At 42.3% G+C, this 24,650-nt stretch overlaps 1 protein-coding gene across 4 annotated transcripts in view; it reads right to left on the bottom strand.

The window, feature by feature from the left end:
* ctbp2l (C-terminal binding protein 2, like) overlaps positions 1 to 24,650 on the bottom strand; it is a 95,239-nt gene that overhangs the window by 39,219 nt on the left and 31,370 nt on the right. For 2 of the 4 annotated variants that reach the window (XM_084937465.1, XM_084937466.1), the window contains exon 1: positions 1,646 to 3,485. In XM_084937465.1, coding sequence (XP_084793591.1) covers positions 1,646 to 3,470 — 1,825 coding nt within the window. In that variant the 5' untranslated portion in view covers positions 3,471 to 3,485. Of the gene's footprint in view, positions 1 to 1,645; positions 3,486 to 8,655; positions 8,732 to 13,129; positions 13,337 to 24,650 lie in introns of those variants that run through there. The other 2 variants (XM_084937467.1, XM_084937468.1) reach the window with 2 other exon arrangements.

Below are 24,650 nucleotides of genomic sequence, written 5' to 3'. Positions count from 1 at the left end.
AATGTGAAGATTATCTGCCTCTGATTACCACTGAAACCTATGTTGCCTGGCAACACACAATTAAGAAGTACGCTTTCCGATCAGCAGCAAGGGCCGCCCATTATCAGATGAAGTTAGTGAAGCAACAAATGTCAGCGCCATGCAAATGAGTTTGTTTGCTAAAAGTGTTATGGGTACGTTCGGCCGTCGCCGTGACCTTGGAGAGACGCGTACATTTCCGCGAAACTGCGAGAGGAACCCTCCTGCCTCCCCCACATCTCCTTCTCCCTCTTCTGATTCTCACACCTCGCTTCTTATTTCCTTGACAACACATGAAGGGAAGCCACTTCATAAAAGTCATTACTCTATAACAAGTGCAGCGGCCCACAGACCCATTAGAGAGGCCGGCAAGATACAGGGTTACACGGCTGAAAACAAGGTTAAAAGATTTAATTCCTCCCTAAGCTCATCAGCTCTCATCAGTGGGGAAATATATCAACTAGTTAGAAGGAGAAATCAAAATAAGCTGAGATGATGCCTCATTGGAGAATTCACTTGCAGTATCTGGACATAAAACGCTACCTCACTACTTGTGTTAGCCTTGTTTGAGGCCCATTAATAACTGTATTTCCGCAGATCTAAATATAAAAGCACACTTAGGAAAGCTCCAAAAACATATTAATTTAGTAGTTATTTCCTTAATGGCTCTGTCACTATGAAAAAAGCTATAATGAAATTTCAAAGTGAACATCAACTGCTGTTTATTAGCAGTGATTTTACAATCTAAACTGTATACTGCTTCTTGGAGCATGTTGGAAAACGTGTACAATGCAGATCAGTGGACATTTACTTAATAAACTCAATATATTAGTTAAATTTGAGTTTATAACAAAAGAAACACTCTTTTAGTTGCGCTGCACTGGAAGCAGGATTTGAGTGGAAGCGTGGAGTCTATAAAAACAGTTACCTCCTATAGTCGACGCAAATATACATCCAATTAGTGTAATTGGATTTGAGGCGGTTAAGCCCCAGATTAGGAGAGAGTGCAGCGTAAAATAGAATGACAGTAGCTCTGTATCAAGGAAATAAACTTTTACATATAAGACAAGCTTAACATTGATGCAATTCTGTCACTTAACTCACTCTGTCTAATATCTTACACTTAAATAATCAAAAGTGTTTAAAATGTGCTTTCTAACTTCACCAAATCAAGTGCAGGCAACCTTGAAAAGCAAAACGGAGCTGGAAACGACTCCAAAAGCACATTCGTGCCTGAAAATAATTCTGACCAACAATTTTAAAAAGAAATAGATGGAAAAAATGTTGACCTCAATAAAAGCAGTGCTGCTCAAAAGAAATATTTCAACTTGATGATGAGACAGGATCCCCTCTGGCAAATGACACAACTCTCTTGCAATACATGTATAAATAGTTGCGTAATTCAAAAAAGAAAACCCCTCCGAGCAAAGCTACTTAACTTGTCAGATGCATCTTGCATGCTACTCCTCCATTCAAAAACACTGTCAGTGTGATATTTTTTTTCCTAGTATGCCAAAATCCATGTCAAAATATGTAGAACTAATATACAGAAGAAAAAAAAATGTTATTCAGCAATAAGGATGGAAGGTTTGCATAAATTAATGAGAAAAGTGAGGTTGGACATTACTTGTGTCAGGCGTAGTGACCATGGTTGAGACTATGACAGGTGGACCGGTGCGGCGTCCCACCATCTTGTTGTTGTTAAGGTTTTGCGCTTGAAGAGTGGTGGCAGAGCTGACGGGAACTATGGTACTCTCAGGAGCAGCATTGATCCCCTTGCGGAGAAGTTGTGGGCTGTGAAGGGGGCTTGCTGCTCCTACAGGTGATGCTGGGGGAAAGTTGGGGGCTCTCTTCATCAGTTCCATCGGGGAATAGGAGCCAGAGAAGGTTTTAGGTGCAGCTCCAGGGGTGCCTGGAGCAGGTGGAGGCTGGTTTCCGAGAGCAGACATGGCAAGACCGGTGTGGGCATTATACATGGAGAAGGGTCTTCCCTGAGTCACAGCACTGCTATATCCTCCAGGGCTGACTGGAAAAGCTCCAGGTGCCAGTGGCCGTGCTCCTGGGTAGGTGGTGGTTTCCAGGAGATGTTGGGAGGGTGCGCTGCTCGGTCTTCTACCCAGAAATTCTCCCATTCTAGGGGAAACTGTCTGGACAGTGGTGGGAGGTTGCTGCATCAGGTTGGGGTCCATAGTCAAACCCTGCGGCTGCACGTAGAGGTCATTGCGATGGCTGAAGCTATTAGATCGGGCACGTGTTGCCGTCCCACCTGTCTTGCAACTGAGCACCACTCGTGACAGAACACGGGCCTGGGCCAAATTAGGGGCCACAGACCTAACATCATGGTCCTCCATCATCCCCAGGGTGGAAAGGGAATCAAAGCCATGTTGCAGCAGAAGTGTAATTGTGCTTTCAGCCAAGCCTTCCCCTCTTAGGAAAGCCAAGAAAGCAGGGTCCACCATCTTCTTGGGGTCTGCAGCACTGGGTTGGTGAGGAGGCAAGGTGGCGACCATTCCAGCTGTGGCAGCCACCATGGCTGAGCTGGGGTCATAGTTTGGATCATAAGGCAGCCTCTGGGAGGCTACAGCTCCGTAAGCCCTGGGGAAAGCTGCGTCCATTCCCTGAGAAGCTGGATCCACCAATGAACTGGTGGCAGCTGGCTGAAGGGGATCCAGGCGCAAGCTGTTGATACTGTTGTAAGTTTGACGAGCAGACAGCGGTTCAGCAGCGTAAACAGGAAGTGGGGGATGAGCCCCGAAGATCGCAGTAGCGGGAGAGCTGCCACCAATACGCTGGACTTCTGGGATCATCTTAGATCCCAGAGTTTCCCTGTACAAACGGCTCAGCTCATGAAGCGGAGGGGGAGGCGGTGGCGGAGGAGGCGGGGGAGGAGGGGGAGGAGGAAGAGGCGCGGGTGTAGGTGTAGAAGCAGAGGCCAGTAAAGAGGGTGTGGCTCTTGCTTGTCCTTGATCCCAGGAAGACCTAACCCCCCCAACGCTCGGCCCATAATGCAAGGCTGATCTGGTGAGCAAGTGCTGGTTATCCCTGTAAAACCCAGACTCCTTAGGTGGATGACCAGATAAGGTGGCGTCAGTGAGGTAATAATCCTGAGGTGGTGCTGATGCCCGGCCTGCCATTAGCTCCTTGAGGTAGAGACTGCTGCTTAGGTCAGGTTCAGAGGTTTTCTTCAGTGGTGGCTGCCCATGCTGGTCCTGCTGGATCTGTCTGTACAGAGAGGAGTGGAGGACTGGATCCCGTTTTTCCCCAAGATCTAGGTGACCGTGAAACCAAACGTCTCCGTCTTCCCCACACAGTGCAGAAGAATTTCTACACCCTGCAATGTTACCGCAGTAGTGACAGCGACTTGCAGCCCTATCGTTCTGGCCTTCACTCCATTCAGGACCACGCTGGCTCAGAGAGCCACCAAAATGCGACTGTTCACTTGAGTTAGGCATCAGTGAAGACAATAAAGAGGGCAGCTATAAAGGCGGAAAATAGAGCCAGGTGTTATATTTCAACTCTCCAGTTACACTCAGCCCCAATCAAAAGAGAGGAACAGAGAGGAAAAAAGGAAAGGTGAAGCAGGAGGTACCCTTTTACCTGATGTGCAACCGAAAGCCCCCCTCCCCTCCCCTCACTTCTCAGTCTATGCTATCATGTAGCTCCCTGCTGGCAACCTATTTAAATAATTCAGTCCTGGAAACATGAGAAATCTGTGGGGAGAGAGGCCCAACATGATAAAAACACAGAAAGAATACAAACACACAGAAAATTAACACACCTTTAGGTTGCAGCTCTGCTCCATTCTACTGCAGAGGTCATGCTTGTGCTGGGTATCACGGTTACTTTCCAAGCTAAGACTGAGGGTGAGAAATTGGGGTTAAAAAACACATCCTGGACAATGGCAGCAGAATGGAGGAGGGGACAAGGCGAACTAATCCACTGGGGGTTGATGCACGCCATTGGCAGGCGTAGTCTTCTTGTCCACTGCGTTTGCCACAAGGGGATTAGCATCAAACTAAAACCTGCTTAAATCCACTGCCCCTTGTGACATCACTTGAACTAGATAGTATACACAGCCAACATACTGCTGATACCTCTGGATGTGTTTATAGAGAGTAAAGCTCGAGTGTTTACCGCTCACCTCTCCATTGGCTTGCAGCCGGTATCCCTCTGGGCATTAATGGATCTTCCCAGAGGGACAGAGGAGGTTGGGGATTGACATGGTGTATTTCCCTTAAGAGAGGGGGAGGAGATGGTTACAGTGTCCAGTCACACAAGTACTACTGTCGGCCACATTTTATTTAGTGACTGCTAGAAAGAAGACAGGACACCACTGGGCAAGTTGACATATATGAATGCCTATAATCAGCCATGTTCTAATGATTGTTTTCGTCATGATTGATTTATACTACGATGAGTAGTGTCTGTATGGTCCTTGTAATGCATGATCCTACAGACACCTACTGCAGTAGGCTGGTGTGTCAACATAATAGTATCTCAACTGTGCACAAGGCACTGAAAGAACATTACAGGTGTGTAGCAGCAATCTAAATACGTGTGAACTGAATTAGTGCATTATTACATGGTACTAAGCCACTATATCTATCAGTTTGTCAACAGGCATTCTGGTCGATGTGAGCCATCACAATATCATCTGTGCGCGTCATTTTTATCCACTCACAGAACTTACACTTTGCTACTGCACACCAGATGCGCAGCAGAGCAGATGTGGCTTATGAGATGTCACCATCAGCGAGATAACTGCCAGTGTTTACTTGCTGTGATAAGAGCAATGCAAACAGTGGCAGGAGGAGAAGAAAAGAGCTTTGATAAGTGTCTGATAGGAAAAAAGGCCGATAAAGCGAGAGGCTGCCAGTTTTGACTTTACCTTGAAAACAGATAATGTGAAATAGGACAAGGAAGGAAAGGAAGGGAAAATGACTGGACTATACCGAATAGATTGTCACATCTAAATGTCTATAGGATTGTTTCTGTTCTGCGTTTTACCCATCAATGAAATAGACACCTCGGGTTTAAAGGAATACCTTTTGCTGCAAGTCTCTAGTGACATCATCTGGATGCTTCTGAAGCTAAGACACTGAGACAGCGTGACTGAGACGGGCTAAATTTATTCCAGTTTAAGACTAACAAGAAACTGCTATAATACTGTGTCTCTTTATGTTGTCCCACTACCTGTCAAACCGCAGAGCCAAATGCTATAACTGCCTTGTTTTCGACTCCAAGCTTAAATGATGCAATAGTGATAAAATATCTAAACAAAACAAAAAAAACAACAAGAGATTTTTTAATTATGGAACATCTGAATCGGAGAGCATTAAGTAGGTCAAACAAAGAAGAAGTCAGAACAGTTTTGTTTCTGCCTGCAGCTCTGTGCAGCGCATGATGTCGCACATCTGAAGAATGCTTTCTTTTATTAGAGGTAACCCATACCTAGCAATTTCCGTGCAGTGATTTCTCAGTCCTGTACTCTCAGGTCTGAGTCTCCCTGCGCCTTTTTGTCAACTGTAAAACACACCATTAATCACTGTGTTGTATCTCTCTGTGGCGATCGCAGACAATAACTTCTTTTAATAAGCCCCTTTCAGGGCTGTGTGTCACTCAGTTCCCGCTTCCTGACAAAATATTAATAACAATAATAAACATCTCAAGTACGGTCGGACTGGTGTTGCTTACAATGAAACAAGGACGTGGCTTATCATATCTCCCGCAATCTATTAGCAAAAGAAGCTGTGGTAGCAAATTCATCTTGTGCATTTTCCCTGACAAGCCTTTCTCTCACGAGAGTTGCTCCATAATTAAGTGAGCATACTACACTGCACTCATCAAGCAACAGGGATCCTGTGTTTGCTTGTATGAATAATACAATAAAGGGAAACTCCAAATTTAAACACTGGATATGTGGTGAACGGCATCAAAATTAATGCCAAAACCTCGGCTTGCTAGCTCACAGCCAGTCATGCGGCTCTGTGAAAGATCTCTAGGTACAATGTGTTGAACAGACGTCCAGCAACAGTCATGCCTTTGGAGCAATCTGGCCATCTTTCTAGGGCACAGGACGCTAACGGCGGGACTTGGCAGGCAGTGCAGGCAGAGATAGCTGCAGAATGATTTAGATAGCTGCAACTCTACAACTGCTGATCCATTAAACTTTCATAGGGACTTCATAAATTAAAACCATGACTGGAAGAACTTGAAAATTCTACTCAATTACTGTGATTGTACAGTATATTAAAGTTTTAACGAGCCTCTGGGCCTTTTCTCACTCAAACACAAGTGCAGGCAGGAAGGAGGGGCGATGAGGAAAGAAAAACACATGGTACCAATTCTGGTCTGATGGCTTTCAGAGGGTTTACATCTGCTGTGTTATCAAGACGCTGTCCTCTGCCTCTTTACCACCTCGCATCTCTGCAGTGCACGGCTCAGCATGTTACAGATTTCAAGGATGGGAGGAACGCAGGGCAGAGACAGAGCCGCTACAGGGCAAGACCTCAAGTAGACTTGGTGAAGCAACTGATTAGAGTTTTGTCTTCCATTTTAGCAGGTTGGTATTTTCCATCTTTGCCTTGTGCACAGCCCCACGCTCCGCCTGCCTATCATTATCAAGCCAGTGGCCCATACTGCATCACAGATGGGGCAGACAGAAGGGAGAGACGACAGCCCGCTTGCATTTTGGAGCTGCAGCTGAGTGAAAGAAGAGGGAGGGAAGGAGAGAGCAAGAGAGAGAGGAAAGGAGAGAAAATGTAATTTTTCTCTAAGTCGTTGATGAAAAATGATTTGGAGTTCGGCTAAATGAAAGAGCGCTTTTTGTAGTTAAAAGCAGAGATGTGGGGGAAGGGTGGCAATATTCGTATGCGCTGAACGCTATAGAAGGCGAACGTTATTTATTTTCTGTAGTGTTAATGCATAGTGTATAAAGGTCAGTACGTCTTCTGGCACTTTTTATTTAAGAATAGCCGCAATCTATGTTTCATCTCCCAAGATAAGCTAGACTACTGATTCATCAGTGTCTTAGACAAGCAGCTGCACGTAATCCTGATAAAACACCTATAAAGAAATATAATGCGTAGAATGCAACAGATTTCTTACCCTCAGTGATTACAATTTTAGCTATAAAGCAAAAGGAGAAGGACATAAGAATTACAGCAATTTTCAGCCAGTGGATGTGATGTCAGTGCTGCAAGTGATGCAGGTGCTAGGTAAAAGAGACTTCTGCAGTAAATCTTTGTCGAGCCTATAGCACCAACAGTTCACGACACCATTACCGGCATTCAGGACTTTGTGTGGTTTTTAATCTGTTAATTACCTCATGGTTGTGTCCCAGTGTTTTATATGTGGTACCGGCCACAATAGGAACAAATAAGATGCTTTTCCCTCCTGGGTCCTCCACTCTTTTTTGGGGGGTCATTCCCTTATGTACATTCCAATAATTGCAATTTCTGCAATCCTTCTCCAGGACATATTTGAGTCCTTATATTGAGATAATCATTCCTGTTCTCTCACTGACAAATTCATAAACTGCTGCAAAAAATTACTTGGAAATGCACAGAACGAATCGACGGTACTGAACAGGCCAGTCGAAGCAACATGTACTTACATTTCCAGGGAGGTGCATGCTACCATGTAGTATTTCAGAGATGTCTGCGATGTACCTACAGTGTAAATTCAACATTTAACAAATATAAATCCACTGACAGGCTCCAGCCTCGCTACAACCCTGAACTGGATAATGGGTAATTAATATGGACTATCATGTTCAATTAATGTACTAAGTGAGAAACTATATAGCATATATACTGTACTACATGAAAGCATGCCACAGCTGTAGTCTAAAAGGAAACATATTCTAAGTTCAAAATTAATTTAGAGCAATCAACTGGCAATAAACTGGCAATAAAATATAAGAAACGATTTTGACACCATTCCTGGGATGGCAGTCCTCAATCCTCAATGCTATAAATTCATTGATTCATTCATTATGAATCAGCCAACAGATATATTTTTAAACCTTTCATTTCAAGCTGTATCGATTGGGTTCTAGTTTAAAGAAAACGGACACAAAATAAGCTTCATTGAATAATCAGTTAAATAAAAGATCACCAAAAATATAATTTTCTTAACTGGTGACTCTAAGCTTCTCTGAATCAGTAAAGCTGGTAAGAACACCCAAACAGCTAGTTACATGACTCACATTGTTTTTCCTCAAGTGCTCAATCCAGTTCAAAGTTCACACTAAACAGATTCACTATAACGGTTAGAAGCAAATGCAATCAGAAACTAGAAAGAACAATTGTGCTTCTGTGTCTGCAGTACTACTTTTGTTTTGCATTTAATAAGGATAAATTATATTCCTAATTATTCCACCATAAAGTGCCATCATGTTGCACAACATGAATAAAATGCAGATGCTGATAAAAACATTATCTGACTAGATTAGAGCGGCACTAATCTAACCCAGAGGGAAAAGAGTAATGCAGTCTACAAGAAAAACAACAATCTTTGCAAAGAAAAAAAAATGGATCAGGAGCAAAACTGTCCTCCCTCCCAGCCACTCGGCCCAGTTGCTGCAGAATGATAAACATTGGTTCAGCTCAAATTAAGCCGAGAACATGAAAGGACCTGAGGCTGGGAGGAACATGGGCCGTGGCAGATCACTCCTCATCTCTTCAGATGACAGAAATGAATCTCTCCACCCCTGAGAGAGAAAGAAACAGAACAAGAGAAAGAGTGAGAAAGAGAGATAGAAAGCATCTCTCTATTTCTCATAAAGCCGAATTAAGGCTGATGCTTCCCAGCAGCTGCTTTGATTGAGCTAACTAGCAGCTTTTGATAAAACATTTGCAACCAGCTCCCTGCCTTCTTATTTGCAGACAGGCCAGATTATGCTAAATACATATCAAGGACTTTAATGGCTTAATCAGCCTTGTCATCTAGCCACCGGGTTTTCAGAGATACAGCATATGTGATCCCACTGCCATAAATGCTAATATAAAGACAGCCAGAATGAACAATTTGGGAAATGCTATAATATAAAAAAAAATTAAATACAATTTGCACCTTGCGTGGCAACGAAAGCTGACTTGGATATGACAAGAGGTGTATTTTAATGTTGGGAAAACAATGGAAACAAAGGCAAAGGCTCTGTTGGACAGTGCAGAGAGAGTGTAGTCTCAGCAGACGTTTTCCAAAGAGAACGTTCCAGATTTTCACTTGAAAGAGATTGAGAAGAGACAGCACAAATCATGGCTTCATCTGGTCTGTATCTGTTTGCCAACTGCGAGTCTGGTTGAAGTGTGAACCTGGATTAAGATGAGTTACTCCAGACAGTAGCCAAATAGGCCCTGTGAGGCTTTTACCTGCGTGTGAAACCAAAAGCAGCAGATCGCTTCATGTACGCTTTCTCCTTGCTCAGAGACAATCGCCATAGCAGCCTTATCACTCCACTACATGCAATCAGTGGGACAACTCGGCCTGGTCACTGGCTCGTGAACAAATCACAAGCTGTCTCCCCCCCCCCTTTATGCCCTCACAATAGCAACCAGGGGACTGATGCACTGATCCTGTATGACGGCCATCTGGAGATCTTGTGTGAGTTTTCACGCCGGCGTGCTTGTGTTTGCGAATGTGCGAGAAGGAACGTCGGCAGGTAAGCTCACCATGAAGCAGCTCTGCATGCATCACAGCAACACCTGTTACCGTCTCTCTATGCGTCTCCTGTGGGCTTTGCGCTCAAGCCAAGCAGACAAACTGTTGTTCCCTCAGGAATGACTAACTACCTCAGCTGTCTGATTCATGCAAATTCAGCAGCTGGATCTAGACTGCAATGGTAATCAGGAAGTTATTTCAACCAATAGAAAAAATCCTCCTGTTACTTACGACTCACCTTTAAGGTCAGGTGATTATTAAAGAACTATTGTTCAATTTTTTTTGGGGTGGGGGGGACTTTTATGAGGAAATCTCCTTGTTGTGCTGTGTATTATAAAATTCATTTGTAATTATAGCCAATAAAAAAAACTTTAAGGAAATCTTGGAAATTTCATTGCTTCATTCATTTATTAGTTAAAAAAAAGATTCATAAGGCTGTCATGTTGGTTTGCTGAGCAGCACTAAGAAAACTGCTATCACTGCTTTGTCCAAAGGAAACAGCTTGTGATCAGCAGCAATCCTAGGTAGTGAAAAACCTCCACGTTAAAACAACAGTTCAGCAGGGGGTTATGTACTGTATTGTTTCTTGGCTGGGATAAGTGACTTCCTGGAGTCTTTGCATGTTGATGTCCTGGCCAAGAAATCTCCGCAAGTTTTACAGGTGGTGAAAGTTGATTTGGGCGAAGCAAAAGCAGCTTTTTCCCCTTTCCAATCTTTATGCTTAGCTAAGCTATCCAGCTGCTGGGGGCAGCTTCCCAGTTTGGATTTTGGAAGGCAAAGACTCCCTCTCCACCTTCCCTTATCCCTTAAGAATGCTGCTTCAGGCATGTATTTATATGCCACCACTGTTTGTCATTACATTTTGTCTTCTCGCTCCTAAAGTTTGTTTGTTTGTCTCAATCTCTATTTGTTCTCCCTTTTTCCCCTCTTCTCTTTCTGCTTAACCCCCCATTCAGCCATGGCAGATGATGGCCCCGTTGAGCTTGGTTCTGCTGTTTAAATAAAGCATGTGGTAAAGCATGTAGCATGTGGTATGAATCTTCTCATGTAACTCTGAGTGCAAAGGGAATAAACTTGCTATTGACACCTCCCCCCCACCAAAAAAACAAAAATATAAATGAATTAAAATGATTTGCCTGTTCTCCAATTCAAGGTCATCTTCTTGGGCAGCACTGCACCACGTATAAAGTTGATGCTATTTTCAGATCTCCCTATTAAACACTTTTCACTTCTCTGTCAGGGATTTCATCATGGATCTACAACTTGCGCACAACACAACAGACATCAACGTCTGGGTAAAATTAACCCACCTGTCACGTCAGGGATCATCACTGGTGATCAGCGCTGGTTCTCCTGCTACAACCATGAGACCAAACAGCAGACTTCTTTACTAGAAAAGCCGGATATCTGGTGCATAAGATTAAAAGCACAGCCAGGAGCGTGCTTATTAAGATATGCACTGTTATTTCATCCCCCAGGGTCAGACTGTCAATATGGAGTTCTACCCAAAGGACTGAGTTATTTTCTATCGGGTGTTTTGAAAAACACAGTATTGTAGCCAAAAAATGTCTTTGGTCATCAGCTGCCCCATATATCAGATGTGCCTCCCTGTGACTGTCTTTTCCCAAAAATAAAAATTCAAGTTTGACGCCCCAGGTTTTGACACGCTAAAGGAGGTCCAGAGTGCGAGTGGTCAGCAGCTGTAGTGGAAGTGGGCAAGCACTGCCCTAAGAGAAATTAGCCAAATTTAAGTCAGGCGTTGACCTTTTTATGCGTGTAGTCAAAAAACGTTATGATTGCACCTCATGGCATTTAAAATGTTGTTTTAAAACTCAGGTTCTCCCTATTTCTTTCTCTCTCATTAAATTTTAGCTGTCAAGGTAATACAGAACTGCATACCTGTTAGTGTAGTCGAAGCTATAAAAACAATACTATTATTATTAAACTTGTAAAACTGACTAAATAAATAATGAAGGGGTTGATTTCGTGATGACTAGTTATTCAGACAACTTTTTTTTTTCAAAAAAAGGCTTGATTACACTCGAGAAATGCTGAACTTAAAGATTTGCTTTTATTGGTTCAGGGTTGTAAGGTAATTTCCTAATGCCAGTATATATTTCCAAATGCTACATCACAGACATGGTTTCTTGGTCCTGACTATATGCTGGAAGTGTGGCATATGTCCTTCATTTCATGTGCATAAAGCTGAGGTGGTTACATCATGCTGCAAAACAAATATACTGGCACTGGGGGTAATGGTGCGTCTAGCTTCATTTTCCAGCACTGCAGTCATGTCTGCCTCTCTCTGCGCTGGCTCCAGGAGGGCCTAGCAGCTTAACAAGCCTCTTGGGGACCCAGACAGCAGAGAGGAGATGATTTTACCTCAGGACACAGTCTGACAGACCCATACGCACAAACACGCATGCACACACACATACACACAACACAAAACACACGCTGGGCAGTCAAACAAGTGGATTTAAAAATGCACATTCACAAGGCTTCAGATACAGTTTATACACCCACACAAAAACTCATATTCCTTGTTGCCTAGGCTTACTTTGTAGCTATGCGTGCAGCAGGGGGTTCCTCTTGTATGTTCAGGCCTTTCAATACAACACCACAGCTCTATAATCCACCACCTAAAGCTTAATAATCACTGCAGTTCATGCTGTAAAATTGGCTGCTTTTTAACAGGCGTGACAGGATGGAAACCATTCAATCCCCTGCGGTAATCTAACTTGAGTTCAGATGTTTAGAGATTCTCCTTAACCATAAGTCACATAACAGACACTCCTACACAAACCAACCACAGCTCGCAGAGAGGCCAGAGTAAAGCAGTAATTTCATTTACATCCACTGGATGAATGTTTGCTGCTGAGGTCAACATTCATAGACTGGTTACTGTAGTATCTGACATGTGCGGCATGCCAGCAGAAAATTATAGCAATCAATAGGCACTGATCGCCGATAGGTGCTAGGGTTTTGCTAAGAACAGCAAGATTAGGCGGTCAATGAAGACAGAAGGAAAAACACAAAAGTGAGGATTTATTTTCCAAAGGAAAGCAACAAGGAGATGCACTTAGCAAGAATTTCATTCTCTGCAGGTCAAAAGAAATGCAGATTTTGAGGTTAAACCCAGGCTAAACCTGTATTCTAAAAATGCTCACTTTTGACCAAATTGAGGTCACTTTAAATCTCAATATGTAGACCATCAAACCAGGATTTTGGTTCAGCGCAGCTCCAAATATAAAGAATCATCATCACACCCAGTTGACACCCAGTCAAAGTTAATTTACAGCAAAATCTGGAGGCCTGCTTGTACGTACTGAAAGTAGCTCTTTGAAACAACAAAAACTGGCGCGAAGGTAGAGAGAAGAGCAGTGCAGGAAAATGTGAGTCGGGAGTGCAAAAAAAGTTTAAGACGGGTACATACACAAAACTTTACCTTCACAGATTCGGTCCAGTCGCTGTCTCTTCACTTTGTGTTTGTCAGTCAGGGACATGGCGTCAAACGCGGCACAGCACAGGACGGCAGGGCTCGGCTCCGCACAGCAGGGTATCTCTCCTCCTGAGCCACCAATACTGACAAGGTTCAGACTCCTAGTGCACTGTCAGCACTACTCCCCGGGGCATACCGCCTCGGCACATACACCTACACGAAAGGCACAAACACAAAGAAACTTGGCTTAAAGCAACGCGGGCGCACACAGACACACACACACGTAGTTACTGTATATACACACATCATTGATGTAAAAGCACCAAAAAAATCTCTGACACAGGAATGCATTAAAGAGTCCTTGACTACAAAGTCCCACAGCCTCTTCTTCACAAAGAGTCTGGGAAGCTGCAGGCAATAGATATACAGGAAATCAGTGAATCACACAGCTTCACACACATGCACTCAGACACTGCTGGTGACAAAGTGCTCCATTTGCTCTAAAAAGTGACAAAACTTCAGTGCTCTAAAAGCTCCACTTTTCCCCTGTTTGAAGTGTGTTTTCTTTCCTTGACAAATACTCATGTGAAGCTCCATCTAACTTGTCACTCATCACATTTCTTATTGATCACTGTGACATTTGAGGTATCTCAACTCAGTCTACTTCTTCCCTTTTTTTGCCGTGAAAGTTTTTCAAAACAAAGCAAGCGCAGAAATGCTCAGTCTGACGACAGTCGATGTGAAGGAAGCCGATAAGACTGGAGAGGGGAAATTTATCATCTGATAAAGTGATGTGTCGAACCTGAAGATGGACTGTCATGTAATGACACGTTCAGACCAATAGAGGGTAGTTAGAATCTACCCAGAGAAAAACACATGTTCACATCCACACAATATAAAGCCAGATGATTACTGAACTTCAAATAACTTTAGCTTGGCCACGATTTGGCCTTGCACACATAATCACAGTTGCCATTTCAGATAAAGAGAAGTTTGTAACTTTGAGCTGTCTGAAAATGTAACCCGACAAAGCCCTTTTAATTCACTATCACTCACAGACATGCAGGCAATTATTTGTACAATTGCATCTTTGTTACAAAGGAAAACAGAAGAGTATGCTTTTCTTTGCATGCAGCACATAAAGAGCGGGGAAAAGCATCTGAGTCAAATGGAACTAAATTATTGCAGCACAACAGGGATTAAACATTCTCTCTCTCAAAACACTCATATCCCACATTGTGCTCATCCAGGACCAGAGCCTGAGGCGCCTTTGCTCTCACAAAGTGCTGAGATCACTGAAATATCTCTTTGTGTCAGAAAGCATCACAGCAAAGTCATTACACAAAGTCTTCATCGGTCCTGTGTGGTCAAATATCGAGGGTAAAAAACATGAGAAGGGTGAGAAGATAAAGATTTCATATGTTGTGGATCTGAGCCAACCTGTGCTAATTCATCAGAACTGGCTATTCAAATGTGAAACTACATGCTAATGTGGATGGTGCTGAAATGTGACATTATCAGGACACCTCTGCACATATGGGACCATGCAGAGCTATCACACCAGGAGGTATACAGACTTGTATGCAGCCTTTCCTTGAGGAAAAAATCCTCCACATGTTCCTATTTAAGCGTATATTGTCACACCATTTTGTCCCCTCTAAAACTGCCGTTTTCTGTTTATCAGCCTCCTTTAATGATTTCAGTTCTTTCCCTTTATGGACTTATGGGAAACCTAAATGCTTAAAGATCTTTAGCAGGTCATAAATGCAACAACATACAACCTGAGACCGTCAACATGGATAAAGAAGGGCACATTAAAAAGGAAAATCAAAGAAATTCCTGCAGAGGTGGAAAAGGCTAATAATTTTCCTGTTACGCTGAGTAATCTTTAAGTTACTGTCATGGCAGAGAAAAGAATGATTTTGACGAGAGGAAGCCGCACACAAGGTTACTTCCAGGGTGCCTTTTTAACAATATGGTACTCCGGCTGGAGTATGTTAACTGCTGCTGGAAGGCCTCACCCTGTTACTTCATTTCAGTCTCCTCTCAGTCCCTCCTCCCTCTCCCCTTTCATCTGTCCATCTCTCTGTAGTGCCGCTGCCTCTGAGGTTTCTCGCACAGAGTTATCAATCACCGGCCCTTGTTCCAGGGCCATCCACTTGTGTGTGTGTGTGACATAAAGAGTGAGAGCGACAGAGAGGGTGGGAAGTTGGGAAAAGGAGGATTCACAGAAGCTAACAAGACCCGCACAGAGGCCAAACCTTCCCCATCTTTATGCCTGTTTCTTTTCTGTTAGACAGTCAACTATAAGCAGTGGTCTGAGAACTGTTTCATTTTCAAAAAAAGAAAAAGAAAAACTCACACGAATCAAGAGTTCAATTTCTCAATACTATAAAAGAAAAAGTGAAACAAGCCTGACAGTGCAGCCAGCAGTGCATGAGAGGGTATTTAGGCAGGAATTTTGCACACTCAATTCAAACACAAAGGTCATATACATGAATCTTAATATTTAAGAGCTATTAAAAGTCAGATGATCGATAAAACTCGCCCACTTGCGTGGCCACAGCTCACTGAAAGGGAAACATTTGCGTGCGAGACACCAAAACATTAAATGAACGAATCCATATCTGTGACAGCCGCCTCTGTCTCCCAAGGATGGCTTCACCCGTGAGCACAATCACAGTCTGCAAACTCTGCTCAATGTCAGGGGCACACAGAGATCCCTGTCAGAGTATGTATGGTACGCAGATGTGGGGGAAGGGCAGTCAGTTAGCGGGGGTTTCGAATGCAGCACAAAGACAAACAGTCTCAAATGACTGATCTCGTTGTAAAGTGATTTATGACAGAAGAAAACACCAACAAATCAATAAGAAAAGGCCATCTCGGAAAGTATTAGGACCCCTTCATTTTTTCACACCTTCTAGTATTATTACAACTGAAATCGGGAGATTGTTTGCTAAGCTTAAGCATATTTTTAAAGTTTTATGCAGCTGCTGGATGCTAAACTTTTGAAGTTTTAACCTACAATCCATTATTATTTTCTCAACTTAAATAAAATTTTTTATTCAATGTTATTCTTTTATTTGGCTCATGTTATATAAATTTATTAATGTATCGGTTTAACAAAGTTAAAGGTTACGTGTTTTTATCACACATATGTGAATAAAAAAGTAACACATATGCTGCCATAGATATGTTTAGTGGTTTTAATACCATTTAACTTCCTGAGTTGGCACTGGCATAGGGGGCGTGTCTAAGCTTAATCTATGTGCAGCGGTGCAGCGATCAAGCACAACGTTAAAGACACAGACATGTGAAGTCAATAACTCTGATCATCTTCCAAGAAGGACTCTTTGGTCCTCGTGTGGCTATTAACCTTCACATTTATATGGAGGCATATGTGAGGTTACAACAGAGAGCAGGTGAACAGTTTATAGACACCGCATGTTGCTGATGACAAGTCATCGAATTGAGCAATAATGCAGGTGGTATAATGGAGATTCGGATCTGTGCAATTCTGGTTTTAGTTATCAGAAAGATGTATATCAGATCAGGAAGTCAATAGCCATGTGACTCTCTAAGCCAATCGTCTGCCAAACATATGACCTCTATTTCCTTTAATGCACTGAGGAAGACCACAAGGCTGAGACATAAAGTAAGTGACATCATTTGGTTTTGTGGCTTTGTTTGACCTTTTTTAAGGCAGAAGAAACTGTTTGGTGATCTTGTGATTGGCATTTTGCGCTCTACTTTGATCTTTTATTCACCGAACAATTAATTAACACATCAGAAACCCAACATATACAGTCATCAATAATGAAAGCATTAATTCTATTCTGTCCTGGTTATTCTCCACCCAACATTGTGACTTTAACCATAGGAGGATGTGAAAAAAAATAATAATCCAAATTAAATTCATTTGTTGCAGCATCACCTTGTAATGCGATGAAATTTAATGATGATGAAATAAGAAAATAATTTTGCTTTGGTAAATAGATATGAGCAACGTCCCTGACCGACTTTCATTAGATAGCAATAATTACATGCTTTATCAGACAGGGTGGGGGTGTGCAGACTGAGCAAAGGCAATCTCACACTGTCAAATGAGTCACTCGAGTTACAGCATCACTTCATGTGTTGACACAGATCAGTGTGATTAGAAAAGCTTTAAAACCAGAGCACACAGGATGTTTTATTTTAAGAAAGACAGAAATATATTTAGACAGGCGGGAGTAGTTAAACTGAAAGCTAAACTGAAGGTTGGATGCTATGAGAGTGTCTGAGGATGAGTTTGGGAGATTGAATAATTAAAAAGGTCAGGCTACCTGCCTGCTGCGTGTCGCTTCACACACGCCGGCATGCACACTCGCGGTTCTAAGAGAGACGCAACGCACAGTAGGACAAAGACTGAAGAGAGACATCATTTGGGGGAATGATCATTTTCCCTAGAACACAGTGCAGTTTGTGAACTAATTGGGTGAATCCATAATTAATTTGCTGACATTAAGCCTTGGGGTCTGCTCCAGTAAGGCTTTACTTTCTAAGGATTTGAGCAAGTGCTAGTGAAGCCCTGGGCTTGCTGCTGAAGGGGGAGTCTCTTTTTTCTTCACCAGACAGGTTCTGACATTTATATATCTAACGGCGATACATTTCCACAAACGTCAGTTGATGCCCGACAGCGTGGGGATTCATTTATTGGGGATTTTCTCAATGAAACATTTAAGTGACAGATAAATCCGGAAAATCCACACTCAACATGTTTCCAATCCACATCAAAAGCAAACAGGCCTAGGTTTTATTTCTCAGGGTCAAAACATGAGAGTTTTCAGCCACTGACAATTGCATACACTGACTCTTAATGCTTAGACTAAAATATGATAGCTGCTGAGACTTCTGCTTGATTATTCTAAAACAACGAGTTGCACTTTTTGTCTAATTTGTCAGTCAATATAACTCACTGGATGCTTCAGATTAGGGCTGTTCGATATAACGATATATATCGGATGACGATATAAAAACGTCTATCGTTTCATTTTACGCTATCGTTTGTTTCGTGGTGTCGCAAAATAAACTGTTTACGGCAATATTTTTTCTCTGTTTTGATGGTCACTGTAGTGGCTATATTAATTTCTTAAAGTTCTCGCTTTCTCTTATATTTAATATAACCACACTACGGACGGACAAACGCCTGTTTTTATGCGTTGTGGTTAGCAACAACGACGGTAACACCATCGCGTGTCCGCTTGTTTATGTACCACATAAACCTTTCACAATAAAGCTCAAGATCCTGTTGAGACTTTTCAAAATAAACTGAATCACGTGAAAGAGCAGATAATTTACGGATAAGAAGAAAAAAAAAAAAAGAGCCGCCAGGATACTCAAACGTTAGAACAGGCTTTTCCCCGCAGCACGCCGTGTAATAAATACTCACAAAGAAAACAGCGGCTGTTACAACTTATGTCTAAAAATGTATAGTTTCATGCATCGGTGAAAACACTTGACTCCAGCTACATGACGCGCAGCTGGAAACACTTCCCGCAAGTCGAGCTGCCCGAGATTCACATAATTTACAGAAAATGTTACATTTTTGTGATTTATATCGTTATCGGGACGATAGAATTCTTATATCGGGATATGAGATTTTGGTCATATCACACAGCCCTACTTCAGATATAACAGGTGTACCTGTTTAACTGTTCGTTAATGCAGATTATCTAATCAGCCAATCAATGGCAGCAGCTCGATGGCTTTACGCATGTAGACATGACAAAGATGACATACTTTAGTTCAAACTGAGCGTCAGATTGGGAAGAATACCCAGACTGCTTCAAGCTAACATGAAGGAAACAGCTACTCAAATAATCATTCGCTACAATCAGACTACGCAGACGAGCGTGTAATGTTGTGGGGGATAAGGCTCCTTACTATCAATCAATCAATCAACATATAACTGCAACAGCCTTCCTAAGTATCACTGCTGAACATGACCACACAGTACCCATCCTCTGATGGCTGCTTCCAACAAGATAACACACCATGTTAAATAAATAAAATAGTTAACTGAATGTGACAATGAGGTCACTGTTTTCAAATGGCCTCCCCAGTCACCAGATCTCAATAGAGCATGTGATGCTATCATGTCAATATGGACCAAAAACTCCAGCAACTTGCTGAATCTCTGCAATGAAGGATTAAGACAGCTCTGAAGGGAAAAGGAGCTCCAGGCCAGAACTAGCAATGTGTGGTATTGCATGTCAGAATTATAACAAAAAGTTGCTCTAGTGACAAACCAATCAGCGATTAGTTATTGGTGCTTATCTATTAGACCTGAAACCATTATTAAATAAAAATGAATGACATACAGGAACAGAATATTAATCCAAATCTTCTGATAATGAAAACAAATGGAGATCGCAGCTCATAGTATTTGTAATTGCTTTAAAAGGATTCCCTTCGTATGGCACTCGTTTTCTCTCACGAGCTACTGCACTTACTTGATTGAAACAAGAAATGAGCCTGGCACATACATCCCACAATTGTTTATCATGTCTAATCCGATAAAGATCCAGATTACAAACTTGTGAACATTTTCTATTAGGAAAAACAAATGTGGAGACTGCTGAGGCTTGGCACAGGTGCACGCTCGTAGCTCTTTCTCGTTTGAGCTGATTTCAATATTTGTTTAGTAATTATGACGAAAAATCTTCAACAGCTGCTGCGGTTTTTTTTAAAATATAAAATAATAAGACGCGTGGTGCAGATCTTCAATGATTAAAATGAGGTACTACAGGATTAGATGGGAATAGTCTCTTGATTTAGAGTTGTTTGAATTGCATTATGTAACTACGAACCCATCCACTGTTTGGCAATTTTTTATAGCCAATCGATACACATTTTCAGTATCTGGCAAAAACACAGAAACCACAGTGAAACAACAAGGATTTTATCAATCTTCAAATGGAATGAATCCGGACAATGGGGTATTGATTTACTTTTGATGATGAATGAGTTTCTGAGTAAAAACAACCAGCAGTGAGAGGCAGTGTATTTTATCTGTATTGAAAGGATGGTTAGAAAGTTAGATTATCTAACTGGTTATTTTTAGTAAGTTGCCAAATTATGTCTCATACAGAAAAGCTTTATGTGATCTTTCAAAAGACATGTCAAATACACTTTAAAGTCTGTATTTATCTTAGTTTCTTTCCCAGCTGACGCTACAATTTCAATGCAATGTCTCAATTTGAGCTCTGCGAGGATCCTTGCCAAAACAGTAAAAACACAAAATAGCAGCTTTGAGATAGAGTTGGACAACTTATGCAGTTACTTCTCCTGACTTAATTTCCCTGTGGAGTTTGACAGGAAAATTGTGAGACGAGACAACCGGTTCAGGTTATCTGACAGTGTGCAGCAGGAAAACGCACAGCAATATCCATCCCTCTTACTGCTGATTCCTATCAAAAGCTGAAGCTCAGCAAGCCTCTTCAGAGACTCCGAAATGAAAACCTCCTCAAAGCGAGCTAAAGTTTAAACTTCCAGCCAAAGAGGCACACTTCACTTGGAAAAATACCTCTATCCTCTCAATTTCCTTTAGAAATAACAAACACTAGTCTCAATGACAAGGTTGTTTACTATTGAAATCTCAAACCATTATTACCCCCTTGTTATTTTCTTCAAAAAAAGGCCTGTGTTTTCCTTCCACTAGAGCCCCCTTTGAACAATGGAGACCATTTTCCCCTTTCAAATGCTGGAGTTCCTCTAGAGGTAAATCTGTCAGCAGTGGGCCAAAACAAAGAAAGAGAAAACAGGAAGGTGTGGACACCCTCCAGCACCAACCCAGCTCAACTATTAATATCAACTTTCATGCCTAAGATCCTCAGCACCTCAGGCTGTGGAGAGTGTGATTTCCATGAACCAAACAAGGCCTGTGACAGCGTAGGCAGGTGACAGCTTGACACACTTATATTTAGCTTGGTAAGCATGCTAAAGTGAATGCCTTCAGACTCCAGAATTGTTGAACTACTGCTATCAGTAATGAAAATTTAGTCTCAAAATGTATTCCACTGTAGCCCACCTTGTGCTATTTATGTCCAATCAATAAAATCTTGTTTCTCAGTGTTCCAAAGGCTGGGGTTATCAGCACACAGCACAGCCAGAGCCAAAGCTGAAAACACTTCCCAGTACAGGAAAACGCCTGCAGCGTGCCAACCTGATGAGCAGAGGGAAGGCGTGGCCTGCCTTGTGAGGGTGAGGTAAGAACTGCACTCACCACCAGCCTGGTGTCAGTGAGAGGCCAGGCTCCGGCTCAGACAGCCTGCCAGAGTCCAGCCGGCTCAGCCTGGCTCCCTCTGGGTCCTTCCAGGAAGAGCCAGCATGATTCAGAGCTTCCTGATCCAGGAGAACGAGGTTCTTCCACTCCCCCAAGAACGTGCCCACGAACACGCCACACACACACCCACACACACATGCATACACACCCTTCTCCCTGTGGACGATGAGACGGCCAACTCCGTGCTGTTCTTGGGCTTACATTGGGTGGAAGCCAAGTCAAACAACATGTTGATAAAGTCCAGAGCAGAGTGGTGAGAGGAACACAGAGAAAGAGAGTGAAGGGTGTGCTGCAGCAGACATGAGATTCACACAGCCATGAACATTTACGGATGATTCCAGATTGTCGAACGTTTTGTAGTTTTGATAATCAATTTGTTTGGTAATTTTCAAAGAAAAAGGAAAACCTAATTGCTGAAACATGGTAACGTAATATGTGTGGCCAGAAAATTCATGTTTTAAATCAACTCAGTCATTCACGCTAACTCAAAGGCAAACTGTAACATTACTACAAACCCTGTGCACTGCAAACATCCACCACTGTATAAATACTGACTTCCTAGTTCACCTGCCATCTGATGTATTTGGCGCACACAGTTTTCACCCACTGATTAAAGTGGGTTTGCTTGCCATTTATTATATCATCTGACTGATGTTATACGTTATATAACTAACATCAGTGATGCTCATAACTACAAAAAAACTCATGCATTGTAATTAACAGATATTTTCCTTTAAATGCAGCATCAGCAGTGTGGTTTGTCTGCTCCCACAGCAGTTTTACTGGCTACATTTTGGAGAACCACAGCCAATAATTGACTAACAGGAGAGCTTTTCATCCGAGCCCCCTCGGAAGGGCTTGCAACACAAGGTTGGCCTACCTCTCTCTTTACCACCACATCCTATCATTTCAAGCTCTACTAATATGCCATGCTTCAAGGGACCAGGACTGACAGACACACATACAGACACACACGGCTCAGTCAATTAGTACTGGCCCAACCTTGCAGCTGAGAGATAAATGGTGTAGAGTCTCAGCAGGCTTTTGCGTGAAGCTGTGCTCCTTGTCCGCCGTATGTAGAACAGCTCTCTGGAGGCCAGCTAGCCCCAACGCCATGAAGCGATGTGGCAAGCGCAAGGCTGAGGAGGGCCTCAAAGTGCTCAGGCTTGTATTAATATATGACCACAAGGATTCTGAACTCCCTAATCAGAGCTAGTCTGAAAAGCTAGAGAAATGAGAGGCGGTGAGGTTTTCTGTTGGGGTGTAAAGCTCTGTACAGAATTTCAGGTCATTCCACTTACACCTCATTAACCATTTTTATGTGCAGTATGCTTATAACCCGTCTACTGCAAGAGATCTAATGCAAGTGACCAAGATTTTTTTTGGGGGGTGGAGTGGGGATGAAGACGGCAACTCAGACTGCATTTACACTGAGCCAGCTAAATCTGAAAATGCTGTTTAGCGTGTGTAATAGTGGGTTTTCTGTCCATATAATGCATGCAAACAAGGTAACATCTACATTTGTTCTTTTTTTTTAGTAAATACACAAATCCCAGCCATCATATAGTAAAGAAATTCTGCTCTTCTCATCTCATTGTTCTCATTTACATATATTCCCATCTTCTGTAGCGAGAGCTCACCGAGAATAAAATTGTAAGTTTATTAAGGGTTCATAAAAGCTGTCCCTGCTCTGCTGCACTGCATCAATCAAACATCAGATTTACGATTTTCTTCAGTGAGGACAGGAAAATCCGCTTTTCCTGTCTTGAAGAAATGTGAAGTCTGTGGGGTCCAGCTTCATCTAACTGAAAGCTCCACCACAGTTTTGGTGCAATCTTGAAACTATCAGGTGGGGATCATCTGTTCTTCAGTAGCCACACTTTACCATTGAAAATTTCCAACAGGTTTTATGTCATCAGATCATTTTAACATAGCTGATCTCACACCACAGCTACTGCTTACAGATGCCCATTTTGAGCTGTGGTCATAGCAAGTTTTAGGCTACGTCCACACGTACACGGGTATTTTTGAAAACGGAGATTTTCCGTTTTCGTTTTAAAAAATAATCCCGTCCTCACGTAAACGCAGAAATGAAGGAAAACGCTGCTAGGAACATGCCAAAGCAACAGGTGGCGATATATTCCTAACCGTGTAGAAATGTTGGCCAATCAGAAGTCTAGAAGCCTCGGTGGGAAATAGTAAACAAAGATGGCGCATAGAAGCAGAACCGAGTCGTATGTGTGGAGGGACAGTAAATGTGTGTGTATATGTAAGCATTTAAACACTGCAGAGAGTACAATTAACAGTAACAGTATTGTAGAAATTCATTTCACTGAAACAATAACGTGGCGCACAGTGTGACGTCAAAAAAGGCGCACACCTTTGACGCTGCATTTTCTGCGTTTTCTCTGTTTTTCTCGTCCACACGTAAATGCAAAAACGGAGTTTTCAAAAATATCCACCATGGCCGGAGGTTTTAAAAATCTCAGTTTTCAGTGACCAAAAACGCCGTTTACGTGTGGACGAAAGGTGCAAACGCATAGAAAAATCTGCGTTTTCAAAAATACCCGGGTACGTGTGGACGTAGCCTTAGTCAGCTCATTAAAAAACCATAGCACTTTTGAATAGTTGATCCCCCATTTAAAATTATTTCTTGGGCATTTCAAAACTGCTTCCATCATTTTATCAATTTTATCATTCTTTTTTTTTCTATACACAAACACCTTTCTCACCCCGGCTCAACCACATACACAAATCTTCATAGCAGCACTCAGTCCAGAGGGACTCTCAAATAAGAAATAAAGATTGACATTTCTGCACAAAATTTGTCAATACATGCCCCTAATGTGTATTTCATTTTTTGTGTTTAAGAAAAAAAAACAACAGTGTCCTTAATCCAGTGAGCTACAGAAGTAGGATTAGAAGACTTTCATTCTAGAAGAAGGCAACATCTGGCCAGTAGAGATGTGAAGCCAAAAATCTCTTCCTGTGTAAAAGGCGGACTAAGGGTCCGAAACATGGTAATCAACCAATCAGAGGAATGGAGTGTCAAGGATCAAAGATGCATTAAAACAACCAGTTCAAATGTTATGCAGTTGTGGACAGGAAAAAGACAAACTTCTATATCTGGGTAAATATCAAAGTCTTGATGGAGAATAATGAACCTTATGTAAACTGTAAACTGAATGAGTGGAAGGCAAG

The sequence above is a fragment of the Perissodus microlepis genome, chromosome 8 (genome assembly GCF_051167445.1).
Source record: "Perissodus microlepis isolate ML-2025 ecotype Zambia chromosome 8, ASM5116744v1, whole genome shotgun sequence".
Lineage (NCBI taxonomy): Eukaryota > Metazoa > Chordata > Actinopteri > Cichliformes > Cichlidae > Perissodus > Perissodus microlepis.
The sequence above is the reverse complement of the archived record's forward strand: the minus strand, read 5'-3'. Positions and strand labels throughout refer to the sequence as shown.